Below are 22,973 nucleotides of genomic sequence, written 5' to 3'. Positions count from 1 at the left end.
CTTTATATAAAGGGACTATACATGCTCTCTGCCAATCCCTAGGTACCTTCCCCTCTTTCATACATTTATTAAACAAAAGTACCAACCACTCCAACACTATATCCCCCCCTGCTTTTAACATTTCTGTCATGATCCCATCAGTTCCAGCTGCTTTACCCCCTTTCATTTTACGTAATGCCTCACGTACCTCCCCCACACTTACATTCTGCTCTTCTTCACTCCTAAAAGATGGTATACCTCCCTGACCAGTGCATGAAATTACTGCCTCTGTTTCTTCCTTAACATTTAAAAGTTCCTCAAAATATTCTCGCCATCTTCCCAATACCTCCATCTCCCCATCTACTAACTCCCCTACTCTGTTTTTAACTGACAAATCCATATTTTCCCTAGGCTTTCTTAACTTGTTTAACTCACTCCAAAATTTTTTCTTATTTTCATTAAAATTTCTTGACAGTGCCTCTCCCACTCTATCATCTGCTCTCCTTTTGCACTCTCTCACCACTCTCTTTACCTTTCTTTTACTCTCCATATACTCTGCTCTTCTTATAACACTTCTGCTTTGTAAAAACCTCTCATAAGCTACCTTTTTCTCTTTTATCACACCCTTTACTTCATCATTCCACCAATCACTCCTCTTTCCTCCTGCCCCCACCCTCCTATAACCACAAACTTCTGCCCCACATTCTAATACTGCATTTTTAAAACTATTCCAACCCTCTTCAACCCCCCCACTACTCATCTTTGCACTAGCCCACCTTTCTGCCAATAGTCGCTTATATCTCACCCGAACTTCCTCCTCCCTTAGTTTATACACTTTCACCTCCCTCTTACTTGTTGTTGCCACCTTCCTCTTTTCCCATCTACCTCTTACTCTAACTGTAGCTACAACTAAATAATGATCCGATATATCAGTTGCCCCTCTATAAACATGTACATCCTGGAGCCTACCCATCAACCTTTTATCCACCAATACATAATCTAATAAACTACTTTCATTACGTGCTACATCATACCTTGTATATTTATTTATCCTCTTTTTCATAAAATATGTATTACTTATTACCAAATTTCTTTCTACACATAGCTCAATTAAAGGCTCCCCATTTACATTTACCCCTGGCACCCCAAATTTACCTACTACTCCCTCCATAACATTTTTACCCACTTTAGCATTAAAATCCCCAACCACCATTACTCTCACACTTGATTCAAAACTCCCCACGCATTCACTCAACATTTCCCAAAATCTCTCTCTCTCCTCTACACTTCTCTCTTCTCCAGGTGCATACACGCTTATTATAACCCACTTTTCACATCCAATCTTTATTTTACTCCACATAATCCTTGAATTAATACATTTATAGTCCCTCTTTTCCTGCCATAGCTTATCCTTCAACATTATTGCTACTCCTTCTTTAGCTCTAACTCTATTTGAAACCCCTGACCTAATCCCATTTATTCCTCTCCACTGAAACTCTCCCACCCCCTTCAGCTTTGTTTCACTTAAAGCCAGGACATCCAGCTTCTTCTCATTCATAACATCCACAATCATCTCTTTCTTATCATCTGCACAACATCCACGCACATTCAGACTTCCCACTTTGACAATTTTCTTCTTCTTATTCTTTTTAGTAATCTTTACAGGAAAAGGGGTTACTAGCCCATTGTTCCCGGCATTTTAGTTGACTTTTACAACACGCATGGCTTACGGAGGAAAGATTCTTATTCCACTTCCCCATGGATATAAAAGGAAAATTAATAAGACCAAGAACTATTAAGATAAAATCAAAGAAAACTCAGATGAGTGTGTATAAATAAATGTGTACATGTATGTGTAGTGTGACCTAAGTGTAAGTAGAAGTAGCAAGACATGCCTGTAATCTTGCATATTTATGAGACAGACAAAAGACATCAGCAATCCTACCATCATGTAAAACAATCACAGGCTTCGTTTTACACTCACTTGGCAGGACGGTAGTACCTCCCTGGGTGGTTGCTGTCTACCAACCTACTACCATATATATATATATATAATTAATATATATATATATATAATTATATATATATATATATAATTATATATATATATATATATATATATATATATATATATACATATATATATATATATACATATATATATATATATATATATATATAATATATATAATATATATATATATATATATTAATAAATATATATATATATATATCTTTCTTTCTTTCAACACACCGGCCGTATCCCACCGAGGCGGGGTGGCCCAAAAGGAAAAACGAAAGTTTCTCCTTTTACATTTAGTAATATATACAGGAGAAGAGGTTACTAGCCCCTTGCTCCCGGCATTTTAGTCGCCTCTTACAACACGCATGGCTTACGGAGGAAGAATTCTGTTCCACTTCCCCATGGAGATAAGAGGAAATAAACAAGAATAAGAACTAGAAAGAAAATAGAAGAAAACCCAGAGGGGTGTGTATATATGTGCTTGTACATGTATGTGTAGTGGGACCTAAGTGTAAGTAGAAGTAGCAAGACGTACCTGAAAACTTGCATGTTCATGAGACAGAAAAAAGGACACCAGCAATCCTACCATCATGTAAAACAATTACAGGCTTTCGTTTTACACTCACTTGGCAGGACGGTAGTACCTCCCTGGGTGGTTGCTGTCTACCATATATATATATATATATATACATACATACATACATACATATATATGTATATATATATATATATATATATATATATATATATATATATATATATATATATATATATATACATATATATATATATATATATATATATATATATATATATATATATATATATATATATATATATATATATATATATATATATATATATATATATATATATATATATATACACATATATATATATGCAATAAGATCACAGTAAACAGGTGATTTCAGAATATGCAAAACAACCACTCTGAAAGAATAGAGAAATTCCAAGCGCTTTCGTGACTACTCACATTATCAAGGAACTATGAAAGTAAAGCATCCAAGGAAGGTATATAAGGGGTCTGGCCAACACCTCACTATCAGATCCCACAACGGTTAAACACCTGACGCACGCCGGCCCAACTGGACAGGTCCTTTGCACAACCCACCAACAAACTATTCTACCCAAGAAAATTTTAAAAATTATTATTTGTCCAGTGTATTATTAAATTCTTCCCAAATTCTATTAATTATAAATGGATCTAATTTATATAAACCAAAGGAAATATTCATATTATTGTCAAAACTGCTTTTTATGAAACAAGATTCAATTATATTCCTGTCGACCATGGACTTGCTTGATACTACTTTCTCAACTTTTTGAAAATCAATTGGATGGTTAAAATCTCTTACATGAATAAATAGAGCATTGAAATCTTGTCCAGTTCTAATGCTATATTTATGTTGTTTTAATCTTAGTTCGAGATTTTTACCAGTTTGACCGTAATAAACTTTATCGCAAATTTTACAAGGAATCTTATAGACACATCCGTCAGTATTTTGGGGGGAATTCTTTATTAAAAGTTTTTTTACTGTATCAAGATTTTTGAATACAACTTTAATATTAAAAGTCTTAAGAAGAGAAGGCATATCAACCAAGTTTTCATGGTAAGGGAGAACCAACATATTTTTAGTTGAATAAGGCTGGTTGTCCCTTTTTGGATTGTAATAAGTATTTCTAGCAACTTTAAAAGATTTATCAATTACATTTCTTGGGTATTTTAAATCATTACCTATTTCATAAATTTTGGATATTTCCTCATCTATGAACTCAGGACTACAAATTCGTAAAGCTCTCAAAAACATTGATGAGAAAACAGACAGTTTGACTCTATCTTGATGCGAAGAATAATAGTGGACATAGGAACAGTTATTTGTAGGTTTTCTGTAAATTTTAAATTTGAATTCATTATTACCCTTAATAATTAAAACATCTAGAAAAGGCAATGTGTTATTTTCTTCAAACTCAACAGTAAAGTTTATAGAATGGGCTAAGCTATTTAATTTTCCAAGGAAATGGTGTATATCTACATTTTTGGGCATAAGACACAAAATATCATCAACATATCTGAACCATTTAGCTCTATTAGGGAGGATTGTGTTAAGCAACCTTGTTTCAAAAAATTCCATGTATAGGTTACTAAGAACAGGTAAGAGAGGATTTCCCATTGCCATACCAAACTTCTGAGTGTAAAACTTATCATTAAATACAAATTTTGCATCAACAATGCAAAGTTTAATAAGTTTAATGATAGTAGGAACTGGCAATGGTAAATCATAGTTAACGAGTTCTTCAGATAAGAAACTTAATAAATCATCAACAGGAACTTTCGTACACAAGGAAGTAACATCAAAACTAACCATGTTAAAATCATTTAAGTCAGTCAAGGAGCATTAATTAATTTATCAACTAAGTCTATGTTGTTTTTAACATTAAATTTAGAAATTTTGCCAACAATAGGGCTCAAAATATCAACAAGCCATTTGGATAATTTATATGAAACTGACCCTATGGAGCTAATAATTGGTCTGACTGGATTCCCTGGTTTGTGTGTTTTTATTAGTCCATACATGTAAGGTAAAGATGGATTAGTGGAAGTAAATTGTTTGACTAATTCATCTTTGCCTTTCAGTAGAAGTTTTATTGTTTTATTGAAATTGCTGTTAACAGTTTCTAGGGGATTTTTCTTAAGTTTAGAATAGGTTTCAGTATCATCTAAGAGATAATTCATTTTTTCTTGGTAATCATTTTCTTTCATAATTACTATTGCATTTATTTTGTCTGCTTTAGTAAGGCGCAAATTTTTATTGTTATTAAGTGTATCATAAGACTTAAAGAATCTTTGAGGGCAATTGGGAATGTTTGGTTTTAACATAGAGCTATATACCATTCCTTTACTAATATTAATTTCATCAGAGGATACATCAGAAAATTTTTCAAAGTTACAAAAGGCTTTTGCAATTTCAACATTATTAAGTTTTTTTGAAGTTGCAAAACTTAGGCCAAAACCTAGAGCAGCAGTTGTATTTTTGTCTAAAATTTCATCTGATAAGTTAATTACAAAATTGTAATTAGTATGCTTTGTCCAATCACTATTTTCAATTAAAATGTCTAATTTTCTTTGTAGTTTGTTTTTGAGTTCATTGCAAATTCTTCTGAGTTTATTATAGCAATGATCCAACATACTGTGTTTCCATTCTGATGGAATGGCCTGATTAAAAGAGTATTTTTTGTTTCTCAATATTTTGAATGCTTCCTTCTCCTGTATTTTAGTTATTTCAATATGTTTCTGAAGAATAATTCTCATAAAATCATCAAAAGGACGATCTCTCATGTCAAGGATGATATTGGGTAAAAGACACTTGGGCAGAACTTGTTCATTTAAACAATTTTTTAAAAAATTTAGTCGAATTTTTAACTTGTGGGACTTGATCAGTGCAGAAGAAAACTGTTAAACAAAAGATATATGATTAGGAAAGCTTATCGAGAACATTCTGAAGAGTCGTGTGGTATCCATTAATGCAATAAGATCACAGTAAACAGGTGATTTCAGAATATGCAAAACCACCACTCCATAGGGTCAGTTTCATATAAATTATCCAAATGGCTTGTTGATATTTTGAGCCCTATTGTTGGCAAAATTTCTAACTTTAATGTTAAAAACAACATAGACTTAGTTGATAAATTAAGCTCCTTGACTGACTTAAATGATTTTAACATGGTTAGTTTTGATGTTACTTCCTTGTTTACTTAGGTTCCTGTTGATGATTTACTAAGTTTCTTATCTGAAGAACTCGTTAACTATGATTTACTATTCCTACTATAATTAAACTTATTAAACTTTGCATTGTTGATGCAAAATTTGTATTTAATGATAAGTTTTACACTCAGATGTTTGGTATGGCAATGGGAAATCCTCTTTCACCTGTTCTTAGTAACCTATACATAGAATTTTTTGAAACAAGGTTGCTTAACACAATCCTCCCTAATAGAGCTAAATAGTTCAGATATGTTGATGATATTTTGTGTCTTATGCCCAAAATTGTAGATATACACCATTTCCTTGGAAAATTAAATAGCTTAGCCCATTCTATAAACTTTACTGTTGAGTTTGAAGAAAATAACTCATTGCCTTTTCTAGATGTTTTAATTATTAAGGGTAATAATGAATTCAAATTTAAAATTTACAGAAAACCTACAAATAACTGTTCCTATGTCCACTATTATTCTTCACATCAAGATAGAGTCAAACTGTCTGTTTTCTCATCAATGTTTTTGAGAGCTTTACGAATTTGTAGTCCTGAGTTCATAGATGAGGAAATATCCAAAATTTATGAAATAGGTAATGATTTAAAATACCCAAGAAATGTAATTGATAAATCTTTTAAAAGTTGCTAGAAATACTTATTACAATCCAAAAAGGGACAACCAGCCTTATTCAACTAAAAATATGTTGGTTCTCCCTTACCATGAAAACTTGGTTGATATGCCTTCTCTTCTTAAGACTTTTAATATTAACCCTTTGACTGTCGAAGGGCCCAATCCTGAAGTTGCTCCTGGTGTCGCAAAATATTCGAAAAAAAAAATTATTTTTTCTTATGAAATGATAGAGAATCTTTTCCCGATTGTAAAGACACCAAAAAAACGAAATTTGATGGAAAACTGACGGAATTACGCTCTCGCGAAGTTAGCGACTTCGGCGATATTTAAAAATCGGCAATTTCGCCCACTTTGAGCCCTATTTTCGGCTAATTCCGTTATTCCAGTCAACCAAACTCATAACTATTTCTTCAGAACTCTATTTTTTCTATCGATTGAGCACAAGAAACTGCCCATTTACCGATTTCAACTACCCAATAACATGGTCAGAAATTTGCAATTTGGCCAATTTCACGAAAATTAAAAAATACGACAATTTCAAAATAAGGTCCAGAATGAACAATGCAGACATTCCTGGCTCTAAAATAAGATTTTCTTTGTTCATCAGTCATGTCTCCAGGTCCCTGTGATATAACTCTTGCTTTTTATTTTGAAATTTTATTCAAACAAAAAATAGAAGTTTTACTGTTATGCAGACTACTGCAATACTGTAATAATTGTAAAAATTACATCAACCCATTCATGACTGCGTATTAGAATGGCTATTTGGACATTTATTGGACAATGACATCATTTGTTTACTTTTGAACATCGGCAAAAATCAAACATTTCCTGTACTTTGTGCTCCATTTCCAGGTTCTTTTTATAGTAAAATTAATCAAAATCACCTCCATTTCTATAATATAGTTTCCATTCTATCAAATGAGACCATGAAAACGAGAATACAACCACAAATACTATACGAAAATAGACCACAAAGTCGGCATTTTAATTAAAAAAAACGGTCGGAGTTTTTTTTTTCTCATTATGCACTGCGTGCTCCAGGATTTTTTTTATGTGGTGCACACTGACCACACAGACCCATTCTCTCACATGTGGGCCTACTAGCTTTCTCCTGCCTGATTTGAAGCCGCTAGAATTTATGAGTATATATACGTCAAACACGGTACCTCACAAACGTATATATACGGCCGCAACAGTCAAAGGGTTAAAGTTGTATTCAAAAATCTTGATACAGTAAAAAAACTTTTGATAAAGAATTCCCCCAAAATGCTGATGGATGTGTCTATAAGATTCCTTGTAAAATTTGCGATAAAGTTTATTACGGTCAAACTGGTAAAAATCTCGAACTAAGATTAGAACAACATAAATATAGCATTAGAACTGGACAAGATTCCAATGCTCTATTTATTCATGTAAGAGATTTTAACCATCCAATTGATTTTCAAAAAGTTGAGAAAGTAGTATCAAGCAAGTCCATGGTCGACAGGAATATAATTGAACCTTTTTTCATAAAAAGCAGTTTTGACAATAATATGAATACTTCCTTTGGTTTATATAAATTAGATCCATTTATAATTAATAGAATTTGGGAAGAATTTAATAATACACTGGACAAATAATAATTTTTTAAATTTTCTTGGGTAGAATAGTTTGTTGGTGGGTTGTGCAAAGGACCTGTCCAGTTGGGCCGGCACGCGTCAGGTGTTTAACCGTTGTGGGATCTGATAGTGAGGTGTTGGCCAGACCCCTTATATACCTTCCTTGGATGCTTTACTTTCATAGTTCCTTGATAATGTGAGTAGTCACGAAAGCGCTTGGAATTTCTCTATTCTTTCAGAGTGGTTGTTTTGCATACACATATATACATATATATATATATATATATATATATATATATATATATATATATATATATATATATATATATATAAAAAATATATTTTTCAACAAGTCGGCCGTCTCCCACCGAGGCAGGGTGACCCAAAAAAGAAAGAAAATCCCCAAAAAGAAAATACTTTCATCATCATTCAACACTTTCACCACACTCACACATTATCACTGCTTTTGCAGAGGTGCTCAGAATACAACAGCTTAAAAGCATATACGTATAAAGATACACAACATATCCCTCCAAACTGCCAATATCCCAAACCCCTCCTTAAAGTGCAGGCATTGTACTTCCCATTTCCAGGACTCAAGTCCGACTATATGAAAATAACCGGTTTCCCTGAATCCCTTCACTAAATATTACCCTGCTCACACTCCAACAGATCGTCAGGTCCCAAGTATCATTCGTCTCCATTCACTCCTATCTAACACGCTCATGCACGCTTGCTGGAAGTCCAAGCCCCTCGCCCACAAAACCTCCTTTACCCCCTCTTTCCAACCCTTTCGAGGATGACCCCTACCCCTCCTTCCTTCCCCTATAGATTTATATGCTTTCCATGTCATTCTACTTTGATCCATTCTCTCTAAATGACCAAACCACCTCAACAACCCCTCCTCTGCCCTCTGACTAATGCTTTTATTAACTCCACACCTTCTCCTAATTTCCACACTCTGAATTTTCTGCATAATATTTACACCACACATTGCCCTTAGACAGGACATCTCCACTGCCTCCAACCGTCTCCTCGCTGCTGCATTTACCACCCAAGCTTCACATCCGTATAAGAGTGTTGGTACTACTATACTTTCATACATTCCCTTCTTTGCCTCCATAGATAACGTTTTTTGACTCCACATATACCTCAACGCACCACTCACCTTTTTTCCCTCATCAATTCTATGATTAACCTCATCCTTCATAAATCCATCCGCTGACACGTCAACTCCCAAGTATCTGAAAACATTCACTTCTTCCATACTCCTCCTCCCCAATTTGATATCCAATTTCTCTTTATCTAAATCATTTGATACCCTCATCACCTTATTCTTTTCTATGTTCACTTTCAACTTTCTACCTTTACACACATTCTCAAACTCATCCACTAACCTTTGCAATTTTTCTTTAGAATCTCCCATAAGCACAGTATCATCAGCAAAAAGTAACTGTGTCAATTCCCATTTTGAATTTGATTCCCCATAATTTAACCCCACCCCTCTACCGAACACCCTAGCATTTACTTCTTTTACAACCCCATCTATAAATATATTAAACAACCATGGTGACATTACACATCCCTGTCTAAGACCTACTTTTACCGGGAAGTATTCTCCCTCTCTTCTACACACCCTAACCTGAGCCTCACTATCCTCATAAAAGCTCTTTACAGCATTTAGTAACTTACCACCTATTCCATATACTTGCAACATCCGCCACATTGCTCCTCTATCCACTCTATCATATGCCTTTTCTAAATCCATAAATGCAATAAAAACTTCCCTACCTTTATCTAAATACTGTTCACATATATGCTTCAATGTAAACACTTGATCTACACATCCCCTACCCACTCTGAAGCCTCCCTGCTCATCCGCAATCCTACATTCTGTCTTACCTCTAATTCTTTCAATTATAACCCTACCGTATACTTTTCCTGGTATACTCAGTAAACTTATTCCTCTATAATTTTTACAATCTCTTTTGTCCCCTTTCCCTTTATATAAAGGGACTATACATGCTCTCTGCCAATCCCTAGGTACCTTCCCCTCTTTCATACATTTATTAAACAAAAGTACCAACCACTCCAACACTATATCCCCCCCTGCTTTTAACATTTCTGTCATGATCCCATCAGTTCCAGCTGCTTTACCCCCTTTCATTCTACGTAATGCCTCACGTACCTCCACCACACTTACATTCTGCTCTTCTTCACTCCTAAAGGCGGTTTTGACAGGATAACACATTTTTTTTTTTTTTTTCGTTCGATTTCTTTCATTTTTTTTGTACGTAAAGAAGCACCTTTCAATAGTAATGTGACCAAGTTTCAATAAGATAGCTCAAAAAACAACTGAGAAAAAAATTATTTACTAATAATCATACATATTGCAAGGTGCCGTCGAAGTGGGACTTGGAGAAATTGTTTTGGCATTATCTACGCATAAAACAATGCTAAACTGTATTTCTAATGGATTGCCGTTCTGTAATTTATCCTTTCTTCATTCTTAAAAAAAATAAATTTTGTATGTTTTTTGACTTTCAGCCAAATATCTGACTTTTGCCCTCACAAAAATCAAAAACAAATTATGATATCTCAAAAAGCGATCCATGGGATTGTAAAACAATCTTTCCTTTATGTTCTCTGTGAATTTCATTACATTCCTGCTATTATTAACGAAGTTACTTGCTCATATATGTGAATAACTTACTTCCGAGATAATCCGCGAAACAGCCGGACCACCTTTTTTTTTTTTTTTTTCGAGAAAATAACATTTTTCTCAGTCTTATACTGCATTACGAGTGTATATCATAGTTAACCATGTTCGTTTTCTCTAATATAAGGACCCTGGAGGTGAGAGAAAGAGAATGTAAGCCCCTCTCTGAGAATGGGAATCTATTATTCCCGATGGAGCGCTCTGGGAATATTCCATATATTATTCATTCTGGAGTATTTACCATACTTCTTTGTTATTTATATTGTTTATTATGTCATATTAGATCAATTGTGATAGATAAATAAGCCGTAGAAGCTATAATAGCGTTATATTGAGCCATATTCCCCGGCCACCCCCGAGACTGGAATTTTCCATGACGTCAGCAAGACTCAGCAAAATGGTGTCGGGAGGTTCCTGGTTGGTTGGAACTCTACGTATAAGTCCCACCCACTGTATTATGATACCAAATCGTCAATTATTATCTTAGAAAGAATAATACAGTAAATACACGAAAAAAAAACGGAAAAAAAAAAAATAAATTGACGACAGGTGAGCACACCTGCCGCGGGTGGTGACGTCACCCTAGGTGTATTTAAATGACCATAATTCCTTGTAGGAATGTCGCAGAACAATGATTCTGGTACCATTGTGTTGCCAGAGAGTTAAGCTATTTTTCTATAAGATTAACTCAGTTTGTGAATTTTTTTCGGAAAAAATTTTTCGTTCGCGCTGAGCATGTCAAAACCCCCTAAAAGATGGTATACCTCCCTGGCCAGTGCATGAAATTACCGCCTCCCTTTCTTCCTCAACATTTAAAAGTTCCTCAAAATATTCTCGCCATCTACCTAATACCTCCCTTTCCCCATCTACTAATTCCCCTACTCTGTTTTTAACTGCCAAATCCATACTTTTCCTAGGCTTTCTTAACTTGTTTAACTCACTCCAAATTTTTTTCTTATTTTCATTAAAATTTCTTGACAGTGCCTCTCCCACTCTATCATCTGCTCTCCTTTTGCACTCTCTCACCACTCTCTTCACCTTTCTTTTACTCTCCATATACTCTGCTCTTCTTATAACACTTCTGCTTTGTAAAAACCTCTCATAAGCTACCTTTTTCTCTTTTATCACACCCTTTACTTCATCATTCCACCAATCACTCCTCTTTCCTCCTGCCCCCACCCTCCTATAACCACAAACTTCTGCCCCACATTCTAATACTGCATTTTTAAAACTATTCCAACCCTCTTCAACCCCCCCACTACTCATCTTTGCACTAGCCCACCTTTCTGCCAATAGTCGCTTATACCTCACCCGAACTTCCTCCTCCCTTAGTTTATACACTTTCACCTCCCTCTTACTTGTTGTTGCCACCTTCCTCTTTTCCCATCTACCTCTTACTCTAACTGTAGCTACAACTAAATAATGATCCGATATATCAGTTGCCCCTCTATAAACATGTACATCCTGGAGCCTACCCATCAACCTTTTATCCACCAATACATAATCTAACAAACTACTTTCATTACTTGCTACATCATACCTTGTATATTTATTTATCCTCTTTTTCATAAAATATGTATTACTTATTACCAAATTTCTTTCTACACATAGCTCAATTAAAGGCTCCCCATTTACATTTACCCCTGGCACCCCAAATTTACCTACTACTCCCTCCATAACATTTTTACCCACTTTAGCATTGAAATCCTCAACCACCATTACTCTCACACTTGATTCAAAACTCCCCACGCATTCACTCAACATTTCCCAGAATCCCTCTCTCTCCTCTACACAAGCTTATCCTCTATAAAAACCATACCACAGGCAAGGATAGAACCCGTGATCAGAGAGTCATAAAACTCCAAACCGACAAGCTAGCCACTGGACGAATCTTGCTGTAGCCAGCTGGCCCAGTGGCTAGCGCGTCGGTCTGGAGTTTTATGACTCTAATTGTGAGTTCTATCCTCGCCCATGGTATAGTTTGTTTGCAATCGTGCCATTACGATTTCTTGAGTTATCCCCTACAAGTCATAGTTTCTCTCGTCCCCTTATACAAGGGAAACTTTGCCAAATTTTTTCTACCTCTTCTTTCATACAGACTGAACAAACACACCAACCACTTCAACACTACACCACTTGCTTTTAACATATCTACCTTAGTCCCATTCACTTGTCCACTCGTTCTACCCACTGCCTCATGCATTTGCCCCACCTCAGGCTCCTCCTTACTCCTATACAGTGCTAGCCCTCCCTGCCCAGTGCATGTAATCAGTCTTCCATTCATTAATATATCAAAATATCCTCCCAAATTTATTAATATTGTTAGATTCATGGGGTAAGTGTTTAAATCCATAAAGTGGTCATACACTGCATGGGAAGTGGATGATAGCTCCAATTCTTTGGATCCAAGAGGAAAATGAAAACAAGAAAAATTACCAGGAAAATACGAATATTACTTAAAATAATACTGCATGAACAAGAGGATGGAGAAGAAAATTAAAAATTATTGGGAGAATATGAATGTTAATTATTATAATTAACCTGATGAATCTGCACTGATTATAACATCAACTGGATATGGAATGTAATCACATAAGATTCAGTGAAGGAGAGAGATCTTCAATTCCTTGGATCAACCACTCATCACTGGCATCAAAGCAGCCCCCCCCCCTTGAATGTGGTTATTAAGCAGTACTACAATGGCTATGGGCACACCAGAAAACCATCACCAGTAACAAAGGATCCTTGTAAAGCAACATTTTTCCCAAGGTTTGGCATTATCAAGTACACAGGAATGAGCAAATACACACAAGGTGTGACCTTCTCCTGTAATGACCTCGTGTGTGACATATTTCTCCATGCCTGACCTCATGTTGCTTGTTTGCTTTATAAGACAGTGTATTTGGTCATACCCGCCTACTTGATGAAGCCCAAACCTAAGCAAAACATTGTATTAACAGGATCATCTGTTACCTGGAGTATTCCTGGAGGGGGTTTTGGGGGGTCAATACCCCAGTCCATGACCAGGCCTCATCCAGTGTCTTTATTTCTCCTTGTCACCTTTTGACATTATCTACCAAACCATTATCAGATTAAATATTTCTCTCCTCATAACTACTAATCTGCTTTTAGTTAAACTGTACTTAATACACTTCTTTGATACTTTTTAATTAGCTTAATATCTTTATTATCTAGGTAGTAGGTTGGCAGACAGCAACCACCCAGGGAGGTACTACCGTCCTGCCAAGTGAGTGTAAAACGAAAGCCTGTAATTGTTTTACATGATGGTAGGATTGCTGGTGTCCTTTTTTTCTGTCTCATAAACATGCAAGATTTCAGGTACGTCTTGCTACTTCTACTTACACTTAGGTCACACTACACATGCATGTACAAGCATATATATGTATATATACACATCCCTCTGGGTTTTCTTCTATTTTCTTTCTAGTTCTTGTTGTTGTTTATTTCCTCTTATCTCCATGGGGAAGTGGAACAGAATTCTTCCTCCGTAAGCCATGCGTGTTGTAAGAGGCGACTAAAATGCCAGGAGCAAGGGGCTAGTAACCCCTTCTCCCGTATAAATTACTAAATTTAAAAAGAGAAACTTTCATTTTTCTTTTTGGGCCACCCTGCCTTGGTGGGATACGGCCGGTTTGTTGAAAAAAAAAAAAAATCTTTATTATGCAGCCCAGACCCATCCTGTGGGTGGTAGTCAAATCATTACAGAGGTACATAATGGGTCCAGGGACTGGGCCCCAAAGTTATGATAACTGAACAAGTTACAAAGGTAATAAACTCCAGGTAGATCTGCTCACACCTAGGTAGTAGGTTGGTAGACAGCAACCGCCCAGGGAGGTACTACCGTCCTGCCAAGTGAGTGTAACACGAAAGCCTGTAATTGTTTTACATGATGGTAGGATTGCTGGTGTCCTTTTTTCTGTCTCATGAACATGCAAAATTTCAGGTACGTCTTGCTACTTCTACTTACACTCAGGTCACACTACACATACATGTACAAGCGTATATATACATACCCCTCTGGGTTTTCTTCGATTTTCTTTCTAGTTCTTGTTCTTGTTTATTTCCTCTTATCTCCATGGGGAAGTGGAACAGAATTCTTCCTCCGTAAGCCATGCGTGTTGTAAGAGGCGACTAAAATGCCGGGAGCAAGGGGCTAGTAACCCCTTCTCCTGTATATATTACTAAATTTGAAAGGAGAAACTTTGGTTTTTTCTTTTGGGCCACCCTGCCTCGGTGGGATACGGCCGGTGTGTTGAAAGAAAGAAGAAAGATCTGCTCACAATCATGACCAAGTTACATAGGTAATGAACTCCTTGATACTTACACACCCAAAGATTACTTGCAAATTCAACATTGTGCTCCTTAACAGCCAACTCTTTAGCTTCTTCTAAGGTCTCTCTAGCTGCCACCGATCCTTTTTTATGAACAAATTTCAGCTGATTGATGGCATCATCAATCCTAAGCCCACGCACCAAACAAGCCACGTACCACATTTTTGAGGGACTATATTTGATATTTTTCTTCATATGGCAAACAAACTGAAATAAAAACACTTGATTTATAATACAGTACAAGTTCAAACATACAAATAACCCTGAAGCAACAACACTAAAACACTGATTTTTAATACAAATTCAAACATGTAGATAACCTTGAAGCAACAGAATAAAAATACACAATTCTCTGAAAGTGTCTAGTACTGATGAGCACAATGACTATACTGCATATAGTTCCCGCCCCCTTAAGTGTAGTGCGTTGATGTTGGTGGTCTCTTAATCCAAGGACTTTGCATTATCCTTTCCTTGGATCAAGCCTGATTACCTCCCAAGTGCCACACGACAGGCGCGGATTTGGTACTTCCCTATAAATAAAATAAGAAATGGCATAATACATATTTCTAAAGGCCATTTGTTACTCACTGCTGGTCTTGGTTGTTCTCCAAATGGTGTTGGTGGAAACACAGTCTGGTTGTGTGTTAGAAATTTCCTTGGCCCAGTTGGCCTCTCCCAGCATAAGGCAGATGAAGTGTGCAGGCCACATCTCTGCAATGAATATATATTTGTTAAGACAGTGATAGTGTGAATGATGGTGAAACTGTTTCTTTTTTGGGTCATCTTGCCTAAGTGGGAGACTGTCAGCATGTTAATAGTTTTTTAATGTACAGATTTTTTTTAAGAAACACACCAGAAATAAAGTTAAATGTATAAAAAATCATAAAAGTTTGTAATGTTTACCTGGCATCTTACATACTCATGAGACCAAAAAAGAAATAAGCAGCAATCCTGACAGTATGAAACATTTAACAAGCTTCATCACAAATATGCACCAAGTGGTGGAACTGTGATATGAGGTGATTTGGTATTCTAAAAAGTACTATGTTTACATCACATATGCATATGAACTGTGATATCAGCAGCCTTCTGGCAACACAGTGATTGAATGATGGTGAATATGTTTCTTTTATTTTGGTTATTTCACCTTGGTGTTGGGCAGCTGTTGTATTACAAAAATGAGTACAGGCAACAAAAGCATTATTAAAACAATTCAAAACCCAAAATCTGCAGAGGAAGCTCTCGAAGATTCTTTGGCACATCCTGACAGTATAGACCAGAACTGACCAAATTTCCTCATCAAACTTGGAGTTGTGAAAGTATAAATTATGGATTTCTATCGTGACCTAAGCACAGAGGCACTGATAAAACAGCACACAAGAATTTACCGAGCATCAAAGTTTATGCCTTGTCACCTTCACAACGTAGAGGGTACAGCCATGAATTTATTGTATAGTGTACGTGACATTACACAACACTTAGCCAACCATCAGAGGTGGTCTTATCAACCATCAGCCGTATCAACCTTACAAGTTTCTGTGCTGCTACCACACATGTTAACTTTGTTTGCTTAGGTGAACAACAGTTGAGTGTTCCTACTAAACAACAGTTAACAGTGTTCCTGATGTACAACAGTTGACAGTGCAATGATGAACAACAGCTGACAGTGTTCCCATTGAACAACAGTTAAGTGTTCCTACCTGTGAGTGGTTTGTAAAAGCAAACAATGGTCAGTTTTGCTTTTCCTATCATGCACCACATGGGGCACAATTTTTTTTTTTTTATACTGTGCACACTTGTTACAGACATCTACTCTCTCATATCTAGGCCAAAATTTACCACTAAACGCTTAACTGAGTGAGCTGAGCTCATGACATTGAACTATGTGAGGGACCCTGACCTTAATGACGTAAGTAGTTCTACGTGATCACCAGTGAAAGGTTTAAAGCAAGCTGTGGCTGGTTTAATGGGTTTAAGGCAAGATCAAATCTGTATAATGTTACAAGTACGTTGTGAAGCCACTAGTGCCAGAGTAAAAAAAAAAAAAGCAGATGCAGTTGTGAAAATGCTTGCTAACATTATTTACAATGGTATTTACAATGAACATCAAATATTAATATAGCAGATGAAAGGAAGCAAAGAGTTAAATTCCCATTCTGCTTTAAATATGCCCATCACTTGGCAACAGGCTTTTTTTTTTCATTTATTGCAAACCAATGCACAGTGGCATGTACATTCATGACTTTTCTTACCATGCTTCTTCTATCATGAAAAGTGTTGTTATTTCTCTCTCTCTCTTTGTGCCCTTCACATCTGTGACCCTCAATTTCTTGACTTTGCAATTCATTCTCTTGCCTTAGCTACCCATCTGATTTCATAAACTCTTACCTCTCACATGCTAAAAGGACTTCCTCTCCAAACCTCTCTACTCCTGTGAAATCTCCTGTTCTTTGCCTTCCCTATTTACCTGGAGTTTACCTGGAGAGAGTTCCGGGGGTCAACGCCCCTGCGGCCTGGTCTGTGACCAGGCCTCCTAGTGGATCAGAGCCTGATCAACCAGGCTGTTACTGCTGGCTGCATGCAATCCAATGTACGAGCCATAGCCCGGCTGGTCAGGTACCGACTTTAGGTGCTTGTCCAGTGCCAGCTTGAAGACTGCCAGGGGTCTATTGGTAATCCCCCTTATGTATGCTGGGAGGCAGTTGAACAGTCTCAGGCCCCTGACACTTATTGTATTGTCTCTTAACGTGCTAGTGACACCCCTGCTTTTCATTGGGGGGATGCTGCATCATCTGCCAAGTCTTTTGCTTTCGTTGTAAGTGATTTTCGTGTGCAAGTTCGGTACTAGTCCCTCTAGGATTTTCCAGGTGTATATAATCACGTATTTCTCCTGCCTGCGTTCCAGGGAATACAGGTTCAGGAACTTCAAGCGCTCCCAGTAATTGAGGTGTTTTATCTCCGTTATGCGTGCTGTGAAGGTTCTCTGTACATTTTCTAGGTCAGCAATTTCACCTGCCTTAAAAGGTGCTGTTAGTGCGCAGCAATATTCAGTAATATTCAACACCCTCCATTCCTTAAACATCAGACTTAGTTTTTTGCCAAACTAACACCCTTCATGGTAATCTAGTTAGTACCTCTCCTGCAACTGATGTTTCTGGAGTCTACTCCATTTCCTGCTCCTCATGTCCTCTCCAATACTCAGAGAAACTGGCCACTCTCTAACAGACTTAAAGAACACAAAAGAAAAAAAAGTCAGATTTGACAATACTAATAATGCACTTTTCTGTCATGTTAGAGATCACAGTCATCCTATTAACTGATCCTCTGCTAAAACTGTCCATCCTACTTCTAGCCTTTACAGTTGTCATCTTGTTAAAGCATCTCGTATACACAACTTTCTTTGTATGAATCATAGTCATGGCTTTGTCTCAGCATATGCCTTCCTTTCTCATCACACTGTCAAATGCTCTAAACTTCAGAACACTCATAACCTGGCCTGATCCATTCTCCTCCTCCTCCCTCTACCTTTTCTCCTTTCATATTTTTTTCCTTTTTTTTCGTATCTTCTGCCTAAGAGTGGTCTGTCCTTCAGTTACCTCATCCCCCCATGTTTTTGGTTCTACCCCTTGTGGACCCTTAGCTCTCCTACAGTGCTCCTTTTTCTTGTCCTCTGATTCTCACTTCTACTACTACTACTAAAGTACTACCATTCCACTACTTTTGCTACTACTATTATTTTAGCCTCCCTTCACCCTTCACTCCACTTTCTATCTCTTGTCCCACTAAAACTACTCTCCCTACCTTCTAATACCAGCCTTACTACTGCCACTACCACTTTTCCTCCTCAATTGGTCCCATCCATGAACCTTAGTCCTGACCTTGTCTCCAGATGCCTTCCTTTCTCATTACATTGTCAAACGCTGCAAAATTCAGAACACTTGTGACTTGACCTGATCTTCATCTCCTCTCCTTTCCTTTCAACCTTTCCTATATTTGCATTGCCTAGTTGGATTCTATCCTATGGGGCTTTGTCCTGCTAGGATTTGGCCATACTCTCGTGGGTCATTAGCTCTCCTGCAGTGCTCCTTTTTTCTCTTGTTCTTATACTACCTCCAATATTACTTCTTCTACTACTACTATCTCTTCACCAAGTCTCCACACTCTGACCACTTTTTCACTACCACTACTACCTTCTTATTGCTACCTTTACCATTGTTGCACTACTTTTTCTACTACCACTACCAACACTAATTCTATTCCCTCCTCTCATTATACTACGCCCATCCCCACCCCCCTCTGGTATATATTCTGGCTCCCTTCCCTTTGCGCTTCAGTGTGACTAGTTAATGGTCCAGCAGGACGCCGGTGTATCATCAACCCCCCTCACCACCACCACCCAGAGAACAACAACAACAAACATGGCTGACTCCCCCTCCAACTCCACTCCCTTCAAAGGATTCACCCATGATAACTCAGGTATGATTATTCCTGACAATATCAGGGACTGCATTGTTGCTCTAGAAAACGAAATCAAAGATATTAAAGCAACACATGCGCGAAGAGAATCCAAGATAACCAACCTCGAGAACAAGATCCAAAACCTTGAAGAGAAGATTACCTTGGGAAGTGTTGACACAGAAAATAGTACTCTGAAAACAGCAATAGCCAGTCACACTGGCTATTGCTGAATGTTGAAGAAGCAATCAAGGACTGGAACCAGAACATGCACACTAGACTGAATGAATACCTTGATTTCCAAGACGACAAAACTGAACAAGATAAGTTGTCTGATGCAGTTATAATAAACAGTCCACACATTCCTAGTGACATAACCCAAGCACAGTGCAAAGAAACTGCTGTCAGGATAATACAGGACCATATACAAATTATTGTGCAAAACAATGAAATCAAAGAAACACGTTTGTTAGGAAAACAAGGCAGCAAACACAGTATCATGATCAGACTTCATTCATATGATAAAAGAAAGGACTTAATTAAATCAGCAATTACAATGAAAAATGGAGTGTACATCAACGAGTGTCTAACAAGAAAATGTCAAAACCTTCTGTTTAGGTTGAGAAAACTTAAACAGGAAAACAAAATACATCAGTGTTTCACTCGAGATGGGAAAATACTAATTAGAAAAACTTCAACAGGACAACAATATACAGTGGACCCCCGCATAACGATGGCATCGCATAGCGATTTTTCCGCATAACGATTACTTTTATAGCAAAATTTTTGCCCCGCATACCGATTAAAAACCCGCATACCGATTTTCGTCCGAGACGCGTCCAATGTGCCCTCACATGTGCCGGCCGTCCCATTGTTTACCAGCCAGCCTCCGCGGTAACATCCAAGCATACACTCGGAATATTTCGTATTATTACAGTGTTTTCGGTGGTGTTTCTGGAAAATAAGTGACCATGGGCCCCAAGAAAGCTTCTAGTGCCAACCCTGTGGTAAAAAGGGTGAGAATTAGTATGGAAATTAAGAAAGATTTTGAAGGGTTTGGGGCTAACCCTGAGAAGCCTATGCCAGTTGTGGAATCCATTGTGCCTACTTCAAAGATTAAGGAAATGTGTGCAGAGTGGTTTGAACTGCAAACCTTTATAGATGAAAATCACCCTGACACAGCTGTTGCAAGCCGTGCTTGTGACTATTTCAATGACAATGTTATGGCCCATTTTAGGAAAGTCTTGAAGAAACGGGAGGTACAGAGCTCTATGGACAGATTTGTTGTGCGACAGAGGTCCAGTGACTCTGAAGCTGGTCCTAGTGGCATTAAAAGAAGAAGGGAAGTAACCCCAGAAAAGGACTTGCTACCTCAAGTCCTAATGGAAGGGGATTCCCCTTCTAAACAGTAAGAAGATAATGCTCTCCCCTCCTCCCATCCCATCAATCATCACCAGATCTTCAATAAAAGTAAGTGTCATGTAATTGTGCATGCCTTTTTCAGTTTGTGTGTATTAAAATTAACATTTCATGTGGTAAAAAAAATTTTTTTTCATACTTTTGGGCGTCTTGCACGGATTAATTTTATTTCCATTATTTCTTATGGGGAAAATTAATTCGCATAACGATTATTTCGCATAACGATGAGCCCTCTTGCACGGATTAAAATCGTTAACCGGGGGTCCACTGTACTATCTCAAACGAACATGATTTCTCTACCTTCCTTAGAAAAGCTGACATTTCTATAACAGATTAGATAAGTGCCCTTAACACATATATACGTGTGGTGCATATAGTGTACGTTACTATTATATTATTGTGCATTATTATTATTATTTACTATTACATTATTATGCATTATTATTTTTTTCTTTTACTAGCTAATACCAGCTACCTCAAATACTTTTTACTTTTTAATTGCTTTTATTGCTCATAATTTTGTGTTACAAGTCAAATCTTACTCCAAATTAATGTTATTCATGGTTGCTACCTGTCCATTTAATTCAGCTTACCACTATTATTTTAATCCGCTCTATATTGTGTGAGCAATTAGTGTATATTCCAATTACATTATTGTGTGAGTCCCAAAACTATCTTTTGCTAGCTAGTACCAGCTACCTCATATTTCTCTACTTTTTATAGTGCAATTAATTGCTCAACTTATTATACATTACAAATCAGATCTTACTCCCAAATCAATATTATATCATAATGACTATCTGTCCATTGAACTTTGTTCACCATTACTTAATTTAGTCCCTTATATATTTTCTCCTTTAATTTAGCTTTATTATAGCTTTACATAACAACCTTAGTTCATATATTCACAATTGTTAAAATAATGAAGGTGCTATTCTCAGGTGCTAAAGTGTAATAAGTTCATTATTTTTGCCATTATATTATATCATAGTGATTATCTGTCCATTGAACTTTGTTTACCTTTACTTAATTTAGTCCCTTATATATTTTCTACCTTATTTTAGCTTTAAATAACTACCTCAGTTTATATATTCACAATTGTTAAAATAATCAAAGTGCTATTCTCAGGGGCTAAAGTGTAATAAGTTCACTATTTTGCCATTAAAATACTCCAGGTGCTATAGACTACCTCAGGTGCTACTGATTTTACTTTTAATACATTCTTTTACTATTATATCCATTAGCTCCTTTATTTTAACTGTAAATATCTACTGTAGTTCATAAACTCACTTGTTAAAATAATTAAGGTGCTATTAGATGCTTAAGTGTATAACTGAATTATCTATTCCGTAATAATCCCTTTATCTTTCAATTTTTTACAGGTTTTAGATTAATCACGGAGTCTTAGTCATAAGTCTAGTTGTAGATTCAATATAAATCTTATATCATTTTACTCAGAAAATCTAGTTTGTAAAATTACTCTCATCCTATGATCACAGGCATAGATCCTGATGTAAACTTTTTACAAAATGAATTACATGAAACAACCAGTAACTGTAATTACTACACAGCAGACCAAGCAAAGACATTACTCAGTGCAAACAATAACATAACCATCTTTAACTACAATGTCAGATCCTTGAGCAAACATTATGATGACCTCACAGCATTACTCAGTTCCCTTCATTCCAATATATCAAACATCACACTCACAGAGACCTGGCTTAAGCCTGATATTACAGATGTCTATACCATTCCTGGCTACATGACCATACACAACTGTAGAACAGACCAGCAAGGGGGAGGAACAGCTATATACTATTCAAATCAACTTGAATGTATCAATAAATCTTGCACAAGGGATGAACATGGAGAATATATCATAGCCAAATTTAAATCAAAAGACTTGCAAAAACCCCTCACAGTTATAAACATCTACAGAGCACCACAGTCAAACATTTATCACTTTAGTGAAAAACTAGGAAACATGATTACTGATGCACACATGAATAAAGACCACC

General features: G+C 36.6%; 1 protein-coding gene across 1 annotated transcript in view; it reads right to left on the bottom strand.

Moving 5' to 3' along the window:
* mRpL22 (mitochondrial ribosomal protein L22) overlaps positions 1-22,973 on the bottom strand; it is a 39,260-nt gene that overhangs the window by 7,454 nt on the left and 8,833 nt on the right. The window contains exons 2-3 of the mRNA XM_053774564.2: positions 15,667-15,789; positions 15,072-15,285 (exon numbers count right to left, since the gene is read on the bottom strand). Of these exons, the coding sequence (XP_053630539.1) occupies positions 15,072-15,285; positions 15,667-15,789 (337 nt within the window). The remainder of the gene's footprint in view (positions 1-15,071; positions 15,286-15,666; positions 15,790-22,973) is intronic.

The sequence above is a fragment of the Cherax quadricarinatus genome, chromosome 62, assembly GCF_038502225.1.
Source record: "Cherax quadricarinatus isolate ZL_2023a chromosome 62, ASM3850222v1, whole genome shotgun sequence".
NCBI classification, from domain to species: Eukaryota; Metazoa; Arthropoda; class Malacostraca; order Decapoda; family Parastacidae; genus Cherax; species Cherax quadricarinatus.
This window is presented reverse-complemented; position numbering and strand designations above follow the sequence as displayed.